The sequence below is a fragment of the Epinephelus fuscoguttatus genome, linkage group LG3 (assembly GCF_011397635.1).
Source record: "Epinephelus fuscoguttatus linkage group LG3, E.fuscoguttatus.final_Chr_v1".
In the NCBI taxonomy this organism is placed as follows: domain Eukaryota; kingdom Metazoa; phylum Chordata; class Actinopteri; order Perciformes; family Serranidae; genus Epinephelus; species Epinephelus fuscoguttatus.
In genome coordinates, this window is record NC_064754.1 from 9,408,328 (window position 1) to 9,426,826 (window position 18,499).

At 41.0% G+C, this 18,499-nt stretch overlaps 1 protein-coding gene and 1 long non-coding RNA gene across 2 annotated transcripts in view; one reads left to right on the forward strand and one right to left on the reverse strand.

Moving 5' to 3' along the window:
• The window catches only part of LOC125885960 (lysophosphatidic acid receptor 2-like), a 30,343-nt gene extending 15,222 nt beyond the window's left edge, over positions 1 to 15,121 (forward strand). The window contains exons 3-5 of the mRNA XM_049571837.1: positions 177 to 671; positions 5,198 to 5,451; positions 11,178 to 15,121. Of these exons, the coding sequence (XP_049427794.1) occupies positions 177 to 671; positions 5,198 to 5,451; positions 11,178 to 11,273 (845 nt within the window). The 3' untranslated portion in view covers positions 11,274 to 15,121. The remainder of the gene's footprint in view (positions 1 to 176; positions 672 to 5,197; positions 5,452 to 11,177) is intronic.
• Positions 14,870 to 17,337, reverse strand: LOC125885962 (uncharacterized). The gene is made up of 2 exons (XR_007448956.1): positions 17,160 to 17,337; positions 14,870 to 15,597 (listed from the first exon to the last, which is right to left on the reverse strand). It is a non-coding gene; the product is annotated as an uncharacterized LOC125885962 (long non-coding RNA).
• Between the last annotated feature and the right edge of the window lie 1,162 nt (positions 17,338 to 18,499).

An 18,499-nucleotide genomic window follows, 5' to 3' on the forward strand; every position in this document is an offset into this window, starting at 1 on the left:
GAAATCAGTTGTCTTTTTTAATGGTGAAATTGGTGACATTGTAAATACAAACCATAAATACAAAGTTCATCATACCCATGTATTGCAAACAAAGATATGAAAATGACATTCAGGAGTTTATCCTGTGTTTTCATTTCTGTCTTTTCTGTTATCACACCCCCTCTCTTGTCTTTCAGGTGTTTCCTACCTCCACTTGATGTTTCATACTGGTCCCTGGACCATTAAGCTCTCTAAGTTCCAGTGGTTTGTGCGACAGGGGCTGATCGACACCAGTCTGACAGCCTCGGTCCTCAACCTCCTGGCTGTGGCTGTGGAGCGTCACCAAACCATTTTCAACATGCAGCTGCACAGTAAGATGAGCACCCGGCGTGTTTTTGTCATCATTGTGTTCATCTGGCTGGTGGCCATAATCATGGGCCTGGTTCCCACCATGGGCTGGCACTGCCTGTGCGACCTGCTGAACTGCTCCACCATGGCGCCGCTGTACAGCCGCAGCTACCTGGTGTTCTGGGGCGTCCTCAACCTGCTGACCTTCTCCATCATGGTGGCCGTCTACACCCGGATCTTTATCTACGTGAGGCACAAGAGCAAGCAGATGTCGCAGCACACCACCCAGATGAGACACAGAGAGACCGTGTTAAACCTGATGAAGACCGTCTCCATGATCCTGGGTGAGGGAGCGCACACACGCTACACATTGAGGGCTGAGCAACAAACTGCAAACTTACTGAAACCTACATAACGGTTCTCTCCTGACGGCATCAATAAGCAGCAAAACAAAAAGGTTACAGCTTCAATAGAAACATTTTAAAAAGTGCACATTTGACAAGAGTTTAGATGCAGCTCACTCACTCAAGTGTTTGCTAATATCACAACACATACCCAAATTATGTTTGGGCATGAGCACTCAGTTTCGAGTCATCAGCATTGTTCAGTGTATTATCACATTTTTTTACTTAGTAAAAGAAAACATACATTTGTGACAAATATATCTGTTAAAAGGTTTATGCTTTTTGGACAGGATGCAGTGCTCAAACAGTTATCATTGAATATCTGCTCAGATCTATGTAGCAAAAAAAAAAAAAGGTATCTACCCAGCCACAGATAACGCTCAGCGTTTTCATACATCACTTGATCTAACATTATAGGCAGATTAGTGACCAGGCATAAGAGCAATGTTGGAGGTATTTTGACAAAAAAATAATAATGCGCATTGCAACCTATGTGACATTAAACAAGCATATCATAGCAAATATCGACAGTCAGTGCACAAAGGCAGACTCATCCTAACCCCTACCTGCATTTTCGCTTGGGCGTTCATTTCAGACCCTGTTTTTGTGTTTATTTTATTTTTTCTTCTTTTTTTGCAAGCACTCCATAATAACTTAATGTGAGTACTCAAATATGGAAATTACTTAAAAAGCCCATCCATAACCCAAATACATCTTGCAAATGGAGGGAAAATCAATGGAAACCATTAATGTTCCCCAGATCTATTTTTATTTGGGGAATTTAAAGGGATAGTGCACCCAAAAATGAAAATTCAGCCATTATCTACTCACCCATATGCCGAGGGAGGCTCAGGTGAAGTTTTAGAGTCCTCACATCCCTTGCAGAGATCCAAGGGGAGAGGGGGTAGCAGCACAACTCCACCTAATGCAGGCTTCAGGACACTTGGATCACTACGGACAAGCAGTATGGAGATATTTTGTGGTTTCAATTATGTGTTTTTGGATGTTTGAATCTGGAGCCGTCAGCCTGCAGGTGGAGTTGTGTTGCTACCTCCTCTCCCCTTGGATCTCCGCAAGGGATGTGAGGACTCTAAAACTTCACCTGAGCCTCCCTCGGCATATGGGTGAGTAGATAATGGCTGAATTTTCATTTTTGGGTGCACTATCCCTTTAAGTTCATTGTTGACCTTGGAAAGACTAGACCAACAAAAAACAACAACTTTTTCCATCACATCTAACACACTGTAAAGCAGAATCTACTGGTTTAACATAAAAAGATGCATGCAAAATGTTAACTTAATTTTTTTAAGTAGTTCCAACTCTGGCATTATCGAGTTTTAGTACAACCAACATGATTTGTTTTGACATTGAAAAGCTTAATCAAGCTGAAACAATTTAATATTTATCCAAAAGTTGTGGTGATATTTAGTGATGATCAAATTACTTTATTTGATATTCTAACTTATTATTTTAATTCAATCCTACTAAAATGTTTTTGATTTTGACCAACTTCTTAGAATAAGTTGTCAACTAACTAAAACACGTTGAAACAAAAAAAACAAACCAAATTTTTAATGGTGAAAAATGTATATATTTTAAGCATTATCCACCAACCCCATGAATCAATGCAGTCGTCATCAATGCATGGATATACTGTATAATACAACCTACTTCACTCAGGCCACGTTATTATATCATTTCTTTTAGGGAATCTGGTGAATGTTCAGCATCTCAGTTGCATTTTCTCCTCATTTATTTTTCTACTTTGCATTACTGAAGAAACCAAAGCCTCCTACACACAGTACCTACTTTATTATCACAGTTTTAGTTCTGAGACCTTCAACAGGTAAAATCTATCTGTGTGTGTTTGGTGTGATTCTTGGGTTTGTTCAGTCAAGATTTTTCAATCTATGCTCCTGCCAGTAAGACTTTGTGGTGACCTCATGGCAGGAGGACCTTGTTTACTGTAAACGGTGGTAGGTTCCCAGCAGGAGCCACAACACGTTTTGGGTGTTTGGGGTCATAAAATTCAGTGACCTTCTCCATTTGTAAGTAATCACCTCAATGTGATTCGCCTTCAAGCACCTAAAAACGTGGTTTTCTACACCAGTGAATATTGTAATTATCTTCCTTGAGTTGGAAAAAATCATCTGTATTCATAAATTAAAGTTGGAGTCAGCAGTCATGGAGAAAGATTGATGTTATTTGACCTCAACACCCAAACAAATACAGCCCTTCTGTCAGCACTCCCTCAGTGGCTCCAGTTATATCTCCGTTGTTATTTATGTTTCAGTACTATCATGGCGTCGCTCTGCTCCTCATGGCTGAGGACGTGGAGGACATGGGAGAGTAGATGGCATAGTGTTGTGCAGCTTGCTCTGGACCCAGGGTTTCCCACACATTCATTTATTTGTGGCAGCCCACTACCATTAAAACATCACCTGCCACAAATACAATTTCTGTTTTTGGACAGTTCATTAGGAGCGCTGTAGGAATAATTAATAGCACCACGCTGTCAGAGCACTGAACACACTCCAGGCAGACACTAACTGTTCATCTGCTGGGTCTAAAAGTTCACATTCACTCGCAGCAGCTGCTCCTCTCATCCATCAATCTGATCCGATCAGCTCTGAGTTGATCGACACATCAATTAGTAACCAACTTCTGCTGAGCTCGGCCTGCGCTGCGTTCACGGCCCCACAAAAAACTTGAAATTCAGAGATGGAACACAGACTGAAACAAAGGGACTCGATGTTTGTTTCTCATTTGCAGATCCGGTTTATGAACGCTGGATTGTTTATCGGCGCACACACAGAGCAGAGAGCTCGTGGACCCTGAGGAGATTTTTGTTGAATTTGAAAAAGAAAGTGTTGGATTAGAATCGCAGACTGAGGGGCGTCGGTGGCTTAGTGGTAGAGCAGGCGCCCCATGTACAAGGCTGTTGCCGCAGTGGCCCGGGTTCGAATCCAGCCTCTGGCCCTTTGCTGCATGTCACTCCCTCTCTCTCTCCCCCTTTCATGCTTGTCTGTCCTATCAAATAAAGGCTAAAAATGCCCAAAAAATATCTTTAAAAAAAAGAATCGCAGACTGCACCTTTAATGCTCAGAAACTGAGCAGAAAGCAGAGTGCAGATCTGGTTTTGTGGTTTGTTGAAATTGACTGACACATGTCTCTCAATGCTGCATGGAAACACCTGGCAAAGCTCCACTAACATTAAAGCTGCAAGAAAAGCACTGACAAAACACAGAAATCCCTCCAGATAATATATCATGCAGGAGAGACTGATTGAAAGTTGGTTTTCAGGGCCTTTAATTACACACCCCCACATAAATACCACATGTACATATTACTCATTTTGCTCATTGTACAAGACAGTTTTCAGGGAAACACACGCCTGAATCCTCACAGAACAAAACGACAAACACTGTCAGACTCTTAAACACACAGGCTGCCATGCAGGCTCCTCTTTGCCTGTCTGTACTTGTTAAACGAGACTCCCCCCCACACATTCACTCCTTCCCTCCTTCTCCCGCCGATTCCTCTTGTTTTCTGCTGAACTGACCATGCTCCCTTGCTCCTCTGCTCTCTTTCCCAGCTTCCCCTTCTTCTGCTCTCACATTTTGAACTTTCGATTAAATTCCTCAAAGTTTTAAAAAAGTTACACTTTTTTCTGCCGTTGCTCAGCAGCCGAGAATCAGCATCTCTGGCATGCGGCGAGGGCAAGAAAAAACACTGAGCATGCCCTGACAGGGAGCTGCATAGTTTAGTTACTGTGACAGAAAACAGCTTCTCCCCTGTCCGTAAGACACCACTGAGAGTGTGTGGGGTGTGTAATCTTTTACTTCACTGTTTACAAGGACCAGCGTGAGTTTTTGACCTTGAAAGTGAGGACATTTTTTAAGGCGGTGATATTCTGGCTGTTTTCGTGTCTTCACGTTGTGGTTCTAGAGTTAAGACTTGGTTAAACATAAAGGTTTGAGGTTAAGCGTGGAGTTGTGACAGTTGAGGTCAGGGGCTTAGGAATGCATTACACGTCATGCATGCGAGTGTGTGTTACCACATCATCTTCACATTTCCGTCTCCAGCTCGTACATGTACATGTGTCAGTGCTGAACATGCTGTGAGTGTGTGCACATAATGAATTCCTGAGCTGCCTAATCGAGTATTATGATAATGAAATCTGATCATACAGACTAAACCCAGTCCTCATGCTGACATGCTATGTTTCTGGTGTGTGTGTGTGTGCATTGTCGACAGAGGAATTTACAGTACATTCCCTGTCTCCCTTAGTTAGCCCCCCATTTCTTCACATTCTTTAAAACTCTGTCTGCAGTCTGGTAATTTTCTTTCCTCCTATTTTATCTGTCACTATCCACACCTTTTTATTTTTTATTTTATTTCCAGTGTTATTACAAGTTTTCTGATGACCTTGTGTACCCTTGCTCTCCCTCTCCCTCCCCCTACAGGCTGTTTTGTGATATGCTGGACGCCTGGCCTGGTCATACTGCTGCTCGACGGCCTGGGCTGCGACTCATGCAAGGTGCTGCGATACGAGAAGTACTTCCTGGTGCTGGCCGAGTGCAACTCCTTCGTCAACCCCATCATCTACTGCTTCAGGGACAAAGACATGAGGAGGACCTTCAGCCAGATCATGTGCTGCCTTCGGGGCCGCGACCGCAAGAGCACCTCTGGAGTTCACTTTAACACCCTGGAGCACGAGGTACTCTCCGACAGCAACGGAGTCGATGACAGCAGTCACAAACAAAACAACCACTCGCACTAAGAACTGTTTATAACAAAGCCCTGAAACCACACTGACTGTTGACAGATGACTATGAATATCTGTTCACCACACACAGTATGACCATGACAACCACCACAAACAGTTTAGGAGATATGACGAACTGACACTTTGGTCGAATTAACAACTGATGCATCTCAGTTGTTTTTTTTTTTGTAATTTTGCTTTTCTCACCAAAAAATCTGATCATTAAATAATGGTTTAAAGGTCAAGTGTGTAGGATTTACAGGCATCTATTGGCAGAATGAAATATAATATTCATAACTGTTTTTTAGTTTATAATCACATGAAACCAAGAATCATTGTGTTTTCATTACCTGAGAATGAGTCGTTTATATCTTCCCTCAACGGACAAACCAAACCAAACCAAAGGCTCAAGATAGGGCCATATGTATTTTTTCACGTCAGCCATGGTTGTAGTTCTCCTACCGCAACCTCACCGCTAGATGCCGCTAAATCCTGCACACCGGACCTTTAATATTAAACACAATGTGGATCATGATTTGAAAAACATCCAGGTGCAAATTAGATTTGAAAACAGCTTTAACTAAACCACTCAGGACCTTAACAGGTCTTAGAAAAACAACAACAAAAAAGCCTTGGTCCACTTCAAGCAGCTATAAGTGATATTTTTACAAGAACAGTGTAGCAGATGAAATTGTGAAAACAAAGGAGCTGCTGATAGCGATGGACCTAAAGAGAATTATCACCTGAATCTGCAGCTCCCCTCAGCTTTATGGAGCTTAAAGTGAGTTTTAGCTCATCTATCTGGTCATAGTGTCATTTTCATAGTGCCAAAAAGATCCCAAAATTCACTGTACGAAACCTGCTCAGCACCGAATAGCAGTCAGAGACATTTAGTGACTAACTGATGAACACGGTGGAGGATTGGTTGAATATTAGACTTACATCTGCAGAAACACAACCAAATATGAGTTTGTATTTAACGTCGTACGCACTAAAAGTGTGACGTCATTACACTTCAACTTCTTGTCTGTCCTGCTTAAATTCACTGCTATGACCAAATATAAACAAACATGCTTCTGCTTTCCAGTCGCTCTGTGTGTGTGTGCACATGATGGACAACAGTAACACTGTGCTGAATATAAAACCTCTGAATATTAGCTCTGTTGTTCTGCACTGTCACTGTGTTCACTTGTGTCAGAGAATAACTGTCGATCGATGTTGCAGTGCTTCAGCCTGCTGTGGTGTGAACACACTTTGTTGAGCTCTGTGTTGCCTATAGAATACATACCATTTTTTATACAGCACTGTGCATTGCAGTAAGTGACAGATGGTGTCACAGTGTTGCATGTGAAAACCATTTCAGAACTGTGACCTGTACTTTGCTCCAGGTTTGCAAATGTCACCAACAGTATCAGTCAATTTATAACCAACAGGTGAATCAAGTGGCTACGTGAGGTGAAGCAGGTGTCCTTACTCAAAGTCTTATTGGATCACTCACCATTACTCACTTATTAGATAAAAACTGAACAAACATTTCATTTGATTCAGGTGTGCAAAATTTATTTTCGTAAACTATAATACAGGCACCCCCTCCACACACTCTTTGTGTCATTTGTTGAGTGCTGTAGGTTTTGTTTCCCCTTACCTTCATCTGTGTGGCATCACATTTGTGTCTTAATTCTGGACTCTGGATGGGACATTTTAGCATGTTTTTACCCATAAAAGTAACATTTTGTAGTGAAATTATTGTTTATTTTAAATCAAATCAAACTTTATTTGTATAGCACTTTTCATACATTAAAAATGCAGCACAAAGTGCTTCACAGAATAAAAACATCCAACAAAAATATTACATACATATTGAAAACCCGCCCCTCCCACCCCCACATATAAACATACACACACACACACACACACACACACACACACACATGGCTGGGCACTGAGGAACCAGGTGAGGAAAGATCCACCTATGGGGAGCCATCCACACTGAGAGGTGTCACAGCCTACGGCCACAGGGAGCACCACCACAGAGACCACCCCGATCCAGATAGACTGGGGTGGACTCCACACATGGTGCAGAGCCCCCCAGTCCTCCGGACCTGAGGGATCTCCAGGACGACGTCCCTGCGGGCAGACTGGACACACCTCTTAGTGTGGATGAGCTCCCTAAGAGGAAACACTGGAGCTAAAAACTAAAAAATAAATAAAGAAATAAATGAAGATTTAGAAACTTAATAAAATGCATAAAGATTTAAAAATAAATCATTTAAAAGCATTAGAAATTAAAATAACATATAAGAATTAAAAGAGTAAAAGAAATCAGTTAAAAGCCAAACTAAAAAGGTGAGTCTTGAGCCTCCTTTTAAAAACATCAACAGTCTCTGCAGTCCTGATGCTCTCTGGCAGGCTATTCCACAAGTGAGGGCCATGATGGCTGAATGCAGCCTCCCCGTGGGTTTTTGTTCTAACTTTTGGAACAGTTAAAAGGCCGGAGGACCTCAGGATCCACGAGGGTTGATATGATAAAAGCAGGTCAGATAAATAAGATGGCCCAAGATCGTTAAGACATTTAAAAACTAATAAAAGAACCTTAAAATCAATCCTGAAACACACGGGGAGCCAATGCAGCAATTTTAAAACTGGTGTAATGTGCGCCCGCCCTCTGGTCCTCGTCAGCACTCGTGCGGCTTAACAAACTAAGACTCAGAATGATGTCAGTTGAATTGGATTTGGCAGTTCAACACAAATATTCAACAATTGGTTCCCTGTTTTTCTGTCTAAAGTTTGAGAGTTTGAACAGGGCTAAGCTGGACATTCAGGGTGACAGTGACATTTACATAATAAAGGAAATAAGACAGGTTAGCCCTCTGAGCTAATGCATGCTAACTGCTCTTCTGATGAATTGGGAAGTGTGCAACAATTTTTTGCAGACACTAGATATCCAACAAAAGCCAGAGACTGTGTGTCAAACTGGACAACATAAACATTCTAAATGGGTCCAAAAATAGAAAAATGCCCATGCACAGCTGAAGTCAAGGTGCTGGTACTGTGGCAAAAGTACAAACGTGTAAAGAGAAAACCACATATATTGTGGCTACGTACCGCACACAAGACAGGACTGAGAAAGAGGATCGAGAATTTAATAGAGCAACGCGTTTCGCTTACAGCTTCATCAGGCTCATACTGAGTACAGGTAGACAGCGGTTTAAATAGGAAACAGCTTCTAAATGGGTCCCTTTGTGTTTCCTGTTTGAATGTATGTTAATGCAGAAGCTGACAGGAAGTAAACAGGGACCAAAGTTGTTGCCCTAGCAACAGAATAGCAATGAAACAGTCCATACTTGCTGCAGACAATGTGTGCGTGTACGCTTCATAGCTGCCATGCGTATTTTGTGGCCGTTTGGCGTGTAGACCGCTCACTTTGACGCGAGGTAACGTGACGCATGCGTGAGATCCAATATTGACATGAACACAAGAGGCGCTCGTGCGAAGTAGACCTCTAGAGACCGTGAATGTGAGGTCAGAGGTCATCACATTGGCGGACAGTAGTTCTGAAGAAAGGCTGTCGGGCGTTGTGTATAGCCTACTACATCCGGAAATACAGTGTCACTGCCTTCTTCACTTTTCATGACCTCTGTATCTGAGTGCTGTGGTCTGCCCCTAGCGGAGACCACCAGTATCAGGTGTTTTGGCTGCATCGACAAACAACTGTGTTGTGGCAAGTATACACACAGGTGCAGCACACTATGTACGCATACGTTTGGCCACACAGCCAGTATACTTGTGCGCTAAGCCAAAGGCAGAGGATAACGGAATATCGGAGCCTGACTGGGCAAGGCGTCTTTTCCTCGGGGGAACCTTCCTCTGTCTCATTCAGACTCATTGTGGGTCTTTCCACAGCTGCCTGTACCAAAAGAGCAGCGTGAAAGTGTGGAGCGTTCACCATGCAGCTAAATCAAGGGTCCAAACATCCCCAGAAATACACTGCACACTGGCTGACAAAAAAAATACGGCTTGATTTGAAGATTCTCAGTCAACTAAGGGTCTCCAGCCGATGATTCAAATCTTTGACTCTCAGGAGTAGCCCTACTTTTATGCTCAATATTTTTGTGTGTGCCTGTGTTTGTAGTCATTCACATAAGTGCACAATGATTTGCCCTCTGTGTTTCTTTGCTCTGTGCACTCCCAACCCCTCCAGCTCTTGCTCACAGTGTCTCTCCTGCTATTAACATCCCCAATTTGCCTGTACACTCACTCAACCGGACACAATGTGTCACAGTTTCAGCTAACAGGATGATTAGTAATTTCTGACAGGCTGTTTTGGCCACTATTGGTCTTTGTTTGTTAATAATTTCTCTATATAATATAATTTGTCTGTGTGCTAATATTCTAATAAAGTGTCCCATCACACACTCAGAGTTTAGACACAAATATAGTTGCATTGCCCGGCCAGAATGTCACAGTCCATGAAGCAAACTTCAGCAAAACATCAAGGAGTGACCTTGATCTAACTCTTCAAATAAAAGGAGGTCTAAGTGGTGACCCTGCCTTTTACTACAAAACAGATTTCTTTTTCGGAATTACCCTGATGTCTTATGCAATCATGACTTAGTTTATAGAGAGCACGACATTTCCATGTTCTCTGTGCTGTTTGCTAGTTTGTGTGTGTTGGATGGCGTGCTCGTGCTGTACAGTCTTAAACCAGTCCAGATGTGTGCTGGTGGTTAGAGTGGGTCATGCTCCTTGCCACATTTCCTCTGACTTGTTACTCTGGTATGTGTGTATGTTGGAGACATGCACTCTGTCACTCATACACACGCACGCCGCCTGTTATTGGTGCTAGCAGGAAGTGCTAGCGCTGCAAGTGTATGTGTGTGCACATGCGTATGAGCGTGTGCACTGATTCACAGACGCACTGTTTTACATATTTTTTTCGTTAGTGACATTAAGATAGAGAAGAAGAGGAGAGGAGGCCTGAAGGGAGGGAGGCATTAGTGAGATGGTTTGGAGAAATTAGCATTTGCCCTCTCTTGTGTGTTGTTGCTAAAATATGTCAGTGACTCACGCAATTGAGAAGGAAGTTGGACATTTATGGATAATAGCAAATCATCAGCAAGTACTCTTAAAGGGACTACCATTACAAGAGGATATTAAAGGCATATTATTACATTCAGAGCATATTCTTTGTCTTTAGATTTCAGATAAATCAACATGTTGATACTTATTTTCATATTATAGGCCTGCAATTGATATTATGTTGCGGGCAGAAATGTCAGAAACATTTTCATATTGCTTTGGGTTTATTTTTGTAAAAACATTGTTAAAAGTGTTATAAATAAATGCATAAATCTGCCTACATCTGTGATTGTTTGGTCATGTCTGTCTGCCTGCTTTGCGTGTCAGCGTGAGTGCTTCTTTGTGATCATTTACATTTGATTTGAAGTCAAACTGTGGAAACCACACATAAACCTGTTTTCAATGTCTCACTCTCTCAGCTTGTTTCGTTCTTTTTGCTAGTTTGGACATGACTAACCCATTTTCTTCTCTTTCTCTTTCACTTCCTGTTACTTTCTGCTGCACCTAATCCCCATTCCTTATTTTCCTTTCCCCTCTCCTGATCCCTTTATCTCATTCAAATCTCGGCCTCATATTCTCATCTGTCTTTCTGTCTGTAGAACTGTAAGTCTCGTATTGCCGAGCCAACAGAGAGCAACGGGGCGCTTCTCATCCGGGACGAATCAGAAGACGTCCCTGCCTCTTCAGAAACCTGAATGAACTCAAACAACAAGGAACATTCAGCACACTCAAGTCATGCAGACACACACTTGACGCTATCTCTGCTGGCATAAACAAGCCTTAAGACCTGTTTTTCCTCAGCCAGCAGACTGTCGGGTCGGGGTCAAAAAACTGTTTATTCTTTCAAAACCAAATGGATTTATACCTCTGCTACCAGCAGACAATGGTGTGTGTCTGCAGAGCAAAGAAGAATCGTTAACTTCTAATCTCAGTTGGCCAACGTGATGGTGAACAAATCTTCTAATTCAACTGGAAGCAAGTGGCTCATTTGTGCTCCATTAACAACCTTCAGCAGACACAAGACCGCAAAGCCTTTCATACTGGGTCATTTAAACAACATGGTGGAACACTGGAGAGCCCATTTCCTGTTGAGACATAAATGAGATCTGCCAGTTGACCCTAAACAGATGATGGTAGAAGGTGGCCACTGAACAACTGGAACATGCTGGCAGCGCATGGAAGAAATGACTTTAAGTGTGTGGAGAGTCGCCAAGCAGATAAATGTGCTCTGTCATATCCTTGTGATGGATTCTTGTATATGTGAGTTTATTTGTTGAATCAGTCTAAAGCTAATGCAGTCTCTGTTCAGTTTTTGTTGAAACTGTTTTAGAAAGATGTTTTGTACTGCGTCCTACAGAGATGTCTGGATGTGGTGGACAAAATAATACCACTTGTTGGTTAAATGCAACACAGAATCTACACCTTTCCCAAACAGTTTAGACAGACCTGAACATATTATGACCTTTATGAAGCCAGGGTTTGTTGCATTACTTTAAGCAAGGTGTGCCTAATAAACTGGCAGTGTATATGGAATCAGTGAATCAATCTGATGATACCAGGGTTCATTTTGTACGTAAAGAGGAACTCTGAATTTCTTCAACCTGGACGCTTTTTCCATATATTTATGCGGAGTGACTCACGACACATAATAATATTTGAAACCGGTTCAGTATTTAGATAGAGCTGCAGCTGGCAGCAGCAAAACAGGCTGCAAATAAACCACCCGGGCAGGTGTTTCCTGTCAGTTTACATCCATTCAGAGTGCTTGTCTCTGCCACTAACATGCTCACATCGTTATTATGACTGTCTTACAACATTATGGAAAGAACCCTACAGAGAAATGAAACGTTTTTCCACACTTGTCGTTAGTTCCAGTCTTGCTAAAAGGGAAGTCTTGGTGTGAAATCTCATGAGAGGCGACTTGTTACAGGAAGAAAATGGTGGAAACAGGAGTACGATTCAGAGAGAGGAGTGGCGGGGGTAGTTTGTTGTGTCTGAGCACTGAAAGCGTATCTTACTCTTATCTGAAAGGCTTTCAGTGTCATGTCAAAAGAGTCAGATGTTTCAGAACAAGACCTCTGCTTCAGTGAGACACAAAACAGACTTGAACAAGCAAACAATCAAGGGGAAATGTTTCATTTGTTTTTAGGGTTCTCTTCATGATGTAAGGCACTCATAATAATAATCTGAGCCTGTTTGTGGCAAAAACAAGCACCTTTATTGGATGTAAACGGACGACGTGCACTTGCCCCATGTGGTTACATTGCAGCCTGTTTTGCCGCTGCCACCTGCAGTTCTCTGGTTCAATACTGGACCTATTTTAAAGATTATTGTCCCCGTTTGTTACTTAAATACAAAAACATGGGAAGGTAGGGTCCAGGTTGAAAATTACGGAGTTTCCTTTAAGACACAATGTGTAGTAAAAGGCCACTGAAGCTCATGGAGGTGACCAGGTCGACCCTAAACTTGACTTTATGAAGGGATTTGTTAATGGTTGATAGATATTGATTAGTAACATGTTGATATTAGCAGCAGCATCTGTGTTGCCAGGTTATGAAAAATAATCTGCACTGTGTTCAACAAGCTCTTAAATTCAAGCAGGAAACCCTCTCTGATCGAGAGCTGCAGAGCATCCAGACCAAAATCCATTAATTACCAACTTAACATTTACTGCAGCTGTCATATTCAGCCACTGTCTCGTCGTCGTGGCTCTCTGAGCTGGTACATGTTTGGTTCTGAGCTGCTTGTGGGTCTAGTTTTTTGTTGTTTGTTTTATAATTGTCACAACGGCTTGGTACAAGTTTCTTATTACTGTTAGTGTCAGTAGTGGCATGAATGTTATATTTGATTTTATAATCATAAAGGTTATTTAACTGAAGACCTGATAGACTATTGCACTGAAATAACCCTCAATCAGGGATTTACTATCATGTGTAACTGATGATTTACTATTAAGACAGAAACTCTGGACCCTTTAATGGCTCGCTTTTTAATAATCCTCGAGATAAAGATCTCACTAAAAAGACAGCTAAATATCCTTAAAGAGGATGAACGCCCACCAAATGTAATTTCCCAATTTAGCAGCTCATTAGTTACTCTTATAAATGGCTTATTACCGATCTCAAAGGCTTTAGTAATACTTTATCAACATTAATAAAGCCTAAGTTAGAATTTAAAGCTTTTAATTCAATTGTCTTGGCTTAGGATGATAACATTTTAGATGTGTATTTATAGTTTTTACCTGAACGTCTTCACACTTAAAGTGGAAAAGACTCATCCTTTAATGTGCTTGTTAAAGGTCCAGTGTGTACGATTTAGTGGGATTTGGTGACATCTAGTGGTGAGGACTGCTCATTGCAACCAGCTGAAATGTCTCCTGATCAGAATTCCCTCAGTGTTCATTGTTCAGGAGGTTTTTAAGGGGAGCTGAATTATCTGCAGAGGTCTTTTCCTCTCCAAAAGAAACAGACCCGGTGATTTAAACTGGCTAAAACACTGACTAAAGCAGTTTCACATGACAAAGCAGTGTTTATCTGATGCAGTTTGGCATATGTCAGAGAGACTGCTAGCCCCAGCACCTGCTAATGTGTGCTCACCTTTTTCTCTGATAACTTAAGATCCAGACATTCAGGAGGTTTTTCCTGTGAGCCTGCAGAGGTCTCTCCCTATCCAGAACAAACAGACCAGGTGATTTAAACATGGTGTTGCTAACTATGGTGGCGGACACAAAGATGTTTATGGCCCTATCTAGAGCCAGTGATTCGATTTGGTTTGTCCATTGTGGGCTACAGTAGAAACATGACAAAGCACCATGGTGAACTCTTCAGACGAGGATCCACTCACTATGTAGATATAAATCATTCTAAGGTAACGAAACACGATTCTTATTTTCAGGTGATTATACATGTAAGAACACATATATTACATCTCCCCAAATCCCACACTGGACCTTTAAGATGCACATTAAAGTCTAGATTTTACTTTTCCTCATAACTGTCTATTTAAACTGTTTGCTCCCTGATGCAGTACCAGTTAAAACTCAAAGTAAACTTATTTGTTTTGCAGTTATAGACCGTACGCTATACGCTGTCTCGCTCAAAGTTTGTTCTGTCTTTTTTGTTTTTGTGCTGATGTGACACAATACTCCTTTTGTGAATTGTTTGTGATATAAAACTTTATTTATGATCACATTGTAATTGTAGATATCATGCACAGTATTTAGTGCATTTAAACATATTTACCATTTATCAGATAATTCAAAAAAAAGAAAAGAAAGAAAGAAAAACCAAAAAAGGGAAATCAAGCTTTTCATTTATTGTTGTTTAATCTCCAGAAATGTTTCGATTTCCTTGTTGAAACTTTTTGTTGAACATGACAGAGTGAACAGAACATGTGAGTGATGTGAAACTTTAGGGTGAACATATAACAACAGTTTTATGTTAATATTGTGAATAGTGCTGTGTTTCAGTTTTCTGTGTCATTTTCAGTCGTGATGATCTGCCCTCAGTAACTGACATTTACGTCATTAAATATTTTGAATACATGTATCTCTCTGACTCTCCTGTGGCCTGATCACTGACAGCTTGTCTCATCTTTTGCCAAATTCAAGGTTCTTTCTTTCTAAATTTGCTTTTGATTTCATTGAGTCTCTCATTTTCTTCCTTCACACAGGGAGAGACAACCTCTTCTTTATCTGCTCTCCTACATTCCCCAGCCCTCCCCTGTCCTCCTTCCTCCCCAGTGACGTTGTCGACTCCTTCCTCATGTTAACAAGAGAGACTCTTTTCGATGATGTAAACTCTCTTTTTTCCGTCGGCAGAGAGAATTTCCTCTGAGGACGCTTTTTCTTCTTCAGGTTATCCAGGTTCAGTTTATCCAGTGCCCGAGGGATCTTCTTCTTGCGTTTCTTATTGGGTAGCACCCCCTTCAGCTGACGCCAGGCTTTGTTCAGAGGCGACTTCTTTTTCTTCTTCCAGATTAAGTGTGTTTTGGAGGAGGAGCCGCCCATCCCCAGGTAACCTGCAGGAGGAGTATAAACATGATCAACCTGAATGTAAGGAGTGTTCTGGAGGCCGGCTTTCCACAGCTGACCTACTAAAGGAAGGATGAGCACAGAGAGCTGAATCTTGAAAGGAGGATGTAGTTTCTAGTCCCCTCTTTTGTAGTTGCAGGTGTTCATTTCAAGTTGATTCAGATTTTTGCCCAATATCACAAAAAATATTCAAGTTTTTAAAAAGGAAATGTCAAAGGGAAATTCAGAGCACGTAAATTTAGGCTGATAGTTTCAAAAGTTGGTTATTTCAATGCTGTAAATCCAATAAAATTGTGGCCTTGATTTGCCTCCACACACAGGATTATTACCAGATTATGTTGCAAACGAATATGTTAACATTAAAAAAGGTGTGCTTTAATCTATTTATGCTAGTAAAAAGAATAAAAATCAATTTTTCAAGAGCGCCCTGGCCACAAGTGCAGCATAAACATCATTACAACATTAAACACAAATAGACAAATACAGCTGTCACCACCTGGCAAACACAGCATCCAGTTAAAATGCAAAAAAACAAACAAACAGCTCAATACAAAAAGATACATTTCACCAGGATGACTTCGGTGAAAATTTTAGAAGCAATCACATTTATCAAGAGTGCTATTAAACTGACTTAAATCCCCTTATAGTAATCAGCTCCGACAATTTCAGGTCCTTTTGTTCATTAGTATTTAAAACCTTTTTTTCCCTAGTTCACTTTGAATCTTGGGCACCAACATCTGTATAACTCTGTGAGAGTACAGGTGATATTAATTTGGGGTTTTACACATGTATGTACACAGATAAGAAGGAACCAGCCCCAGCAGAGATTTATATATAAGAGTCAACCAATGCAAAAGTCTGTGGATGTACAGAGAAGGCTATAAAACAGCTGCATACAGTGTACAGTGGTGCATGCAGTTTCCCCAGACAGTAATAAAACTGTAAAACACAGTGGTACATAATGTCCAACTCATTTAGGCACTGGTCAGGTGCAGTCATGAAGAGCAGGTCACAGTAATAATCCAACAGCGGTGAACAAAAAATTGCTGTCAAAGTCAAGTGTTTGTTTGCCTGGAGAGAGAAGCAGGATTTATTTCTGAAGAAGAAACTTAATTTAAGTTTCAGGTTGGAAACAGTGTGGTTTGATTGACAACTTCTGATCAGTAATACTACCTAAATACTTACATGTTTTTATGTTGAATGATAAAAATATTTTTTCACAAAACTGTAAAGTAATTGTGCCAAATTTGATGTACATAATTGTAATAGCTGCCAATAGACATAAACATTAGGATAAAACCTACTGCTGTTCATTATATTAATGAATGAAACTAAAATTATGACAAAAACATAATAAAAAACAAACAAGACAAAGTTAACAGTGTGCAAAAAATAGGTAGAAGTCAAACTTATATGTCCCTTCCCGTTTCTTGCATTTCTTCTTTAAACACATATTATTTCAACAAATTCCCAAATTAATTCACAACTAATACCACCCCTGTGCTCTTGTTTACCTTTCAAGTACACACACAAAAATGTCTTTACAAACCTTATGTCGTCTTCTCAGATCATGAAGTGTTGCTCATTTGTGTCCTCCGTCCTGAGTCTAAAGATAACCAGCGGGTTCTTACCTTTATCATCATGTAAAGGATCTGATGGACCACATCAGATAGAATCACTGCCTACACCAAACTCACTAATGGAAAAATGTGCGAGAAAGGTCAGTGATTTTTTAACAAGCTGCCAACAAACAGGAAGAAAACAAACTGGATGAAGGAACTGGTTCTGTGGCATTCTTTGGCACTGACGTTTCTGTTTCTACTGATTCAGAGATGCCTTACAACACACCCTCCTGTGCCCAAGAACACTTACAGCATGTTTATGTCATGTATATATATGGCAGTTTATTTGACTTTATAAAAGCTCTATGTGTGTCTCTTAACTGTAGGAAATTTAATGAGACTTTTTCACTGAAATTTATACTCGTCATTGTAGGGAAAAGCACAACAGTTAGTAATAATATTAAAGGGACAGTTCACCCCAAAATCAAAAGTACATATTTTTCCTCTTACCTGTAGTGCTGTTTATCAATCTAGATTGTTTTGATGTGAGTTGCAGAGTGTTGGAGATATCAGCTGTAGAGATGTCTGCCTTCTCTTCAATATAATGGAACTAGAAGGCACTGAGCTTGTGGTGCTCAAAACACCAAACAAACAAACAAAAAAAAAAAACATTTAAAAAAACTCAACAGCAATGTCTCTTTCCAGAAATCATGACTCAGTTACCAAAGATAATCCACAGACTTTACTATAAGCAGAAGGAAGTGTGCATCTACTGCTAGCTCACCGAGCACCACTGAGTTAGCTAACATTAAAGCTCCGATGAGAACGACACCATTCATGTTTACATCTCTCGCTGTCACGAGCATGAGCCTCTTGTCCATGAGTAGATGAATGCTTCCCTTACCTGGTCATGGTTTCTGGAAAGAGACTTTGCTGTTGAGTTTTTCTAATGTAGTTTTTTGCGCTTTGAGCACCACAAGCTGGGCGCCATCTTGCTCGATTATATTCATAGCTGGAGACCAAGCTCATGAGAGAAGACTTTAAGTTATTTGACATGTACATGTGTGTAGTTGTAACCCTTTTGTCTCAGCACCTAGAACTCACTGAAGTTTTGCATCAGAGCTTAGATGGGGCCCAAAAAATCCAGCCCATGCACATTCTGTCTGAGCCCGGTTTAAACCTGACATGTTTTTTAAAGATACGAACGTGGACATTGAAGGCTGACTCTTGTCTTGTTTTTCATGGCAAGCCTTCGTCATCTGCCTCTTAAGTGTCAAGGTCCCCGTCTTTTTGCTTTTTTTGTCATATACCAGCATTGTGCTGCACC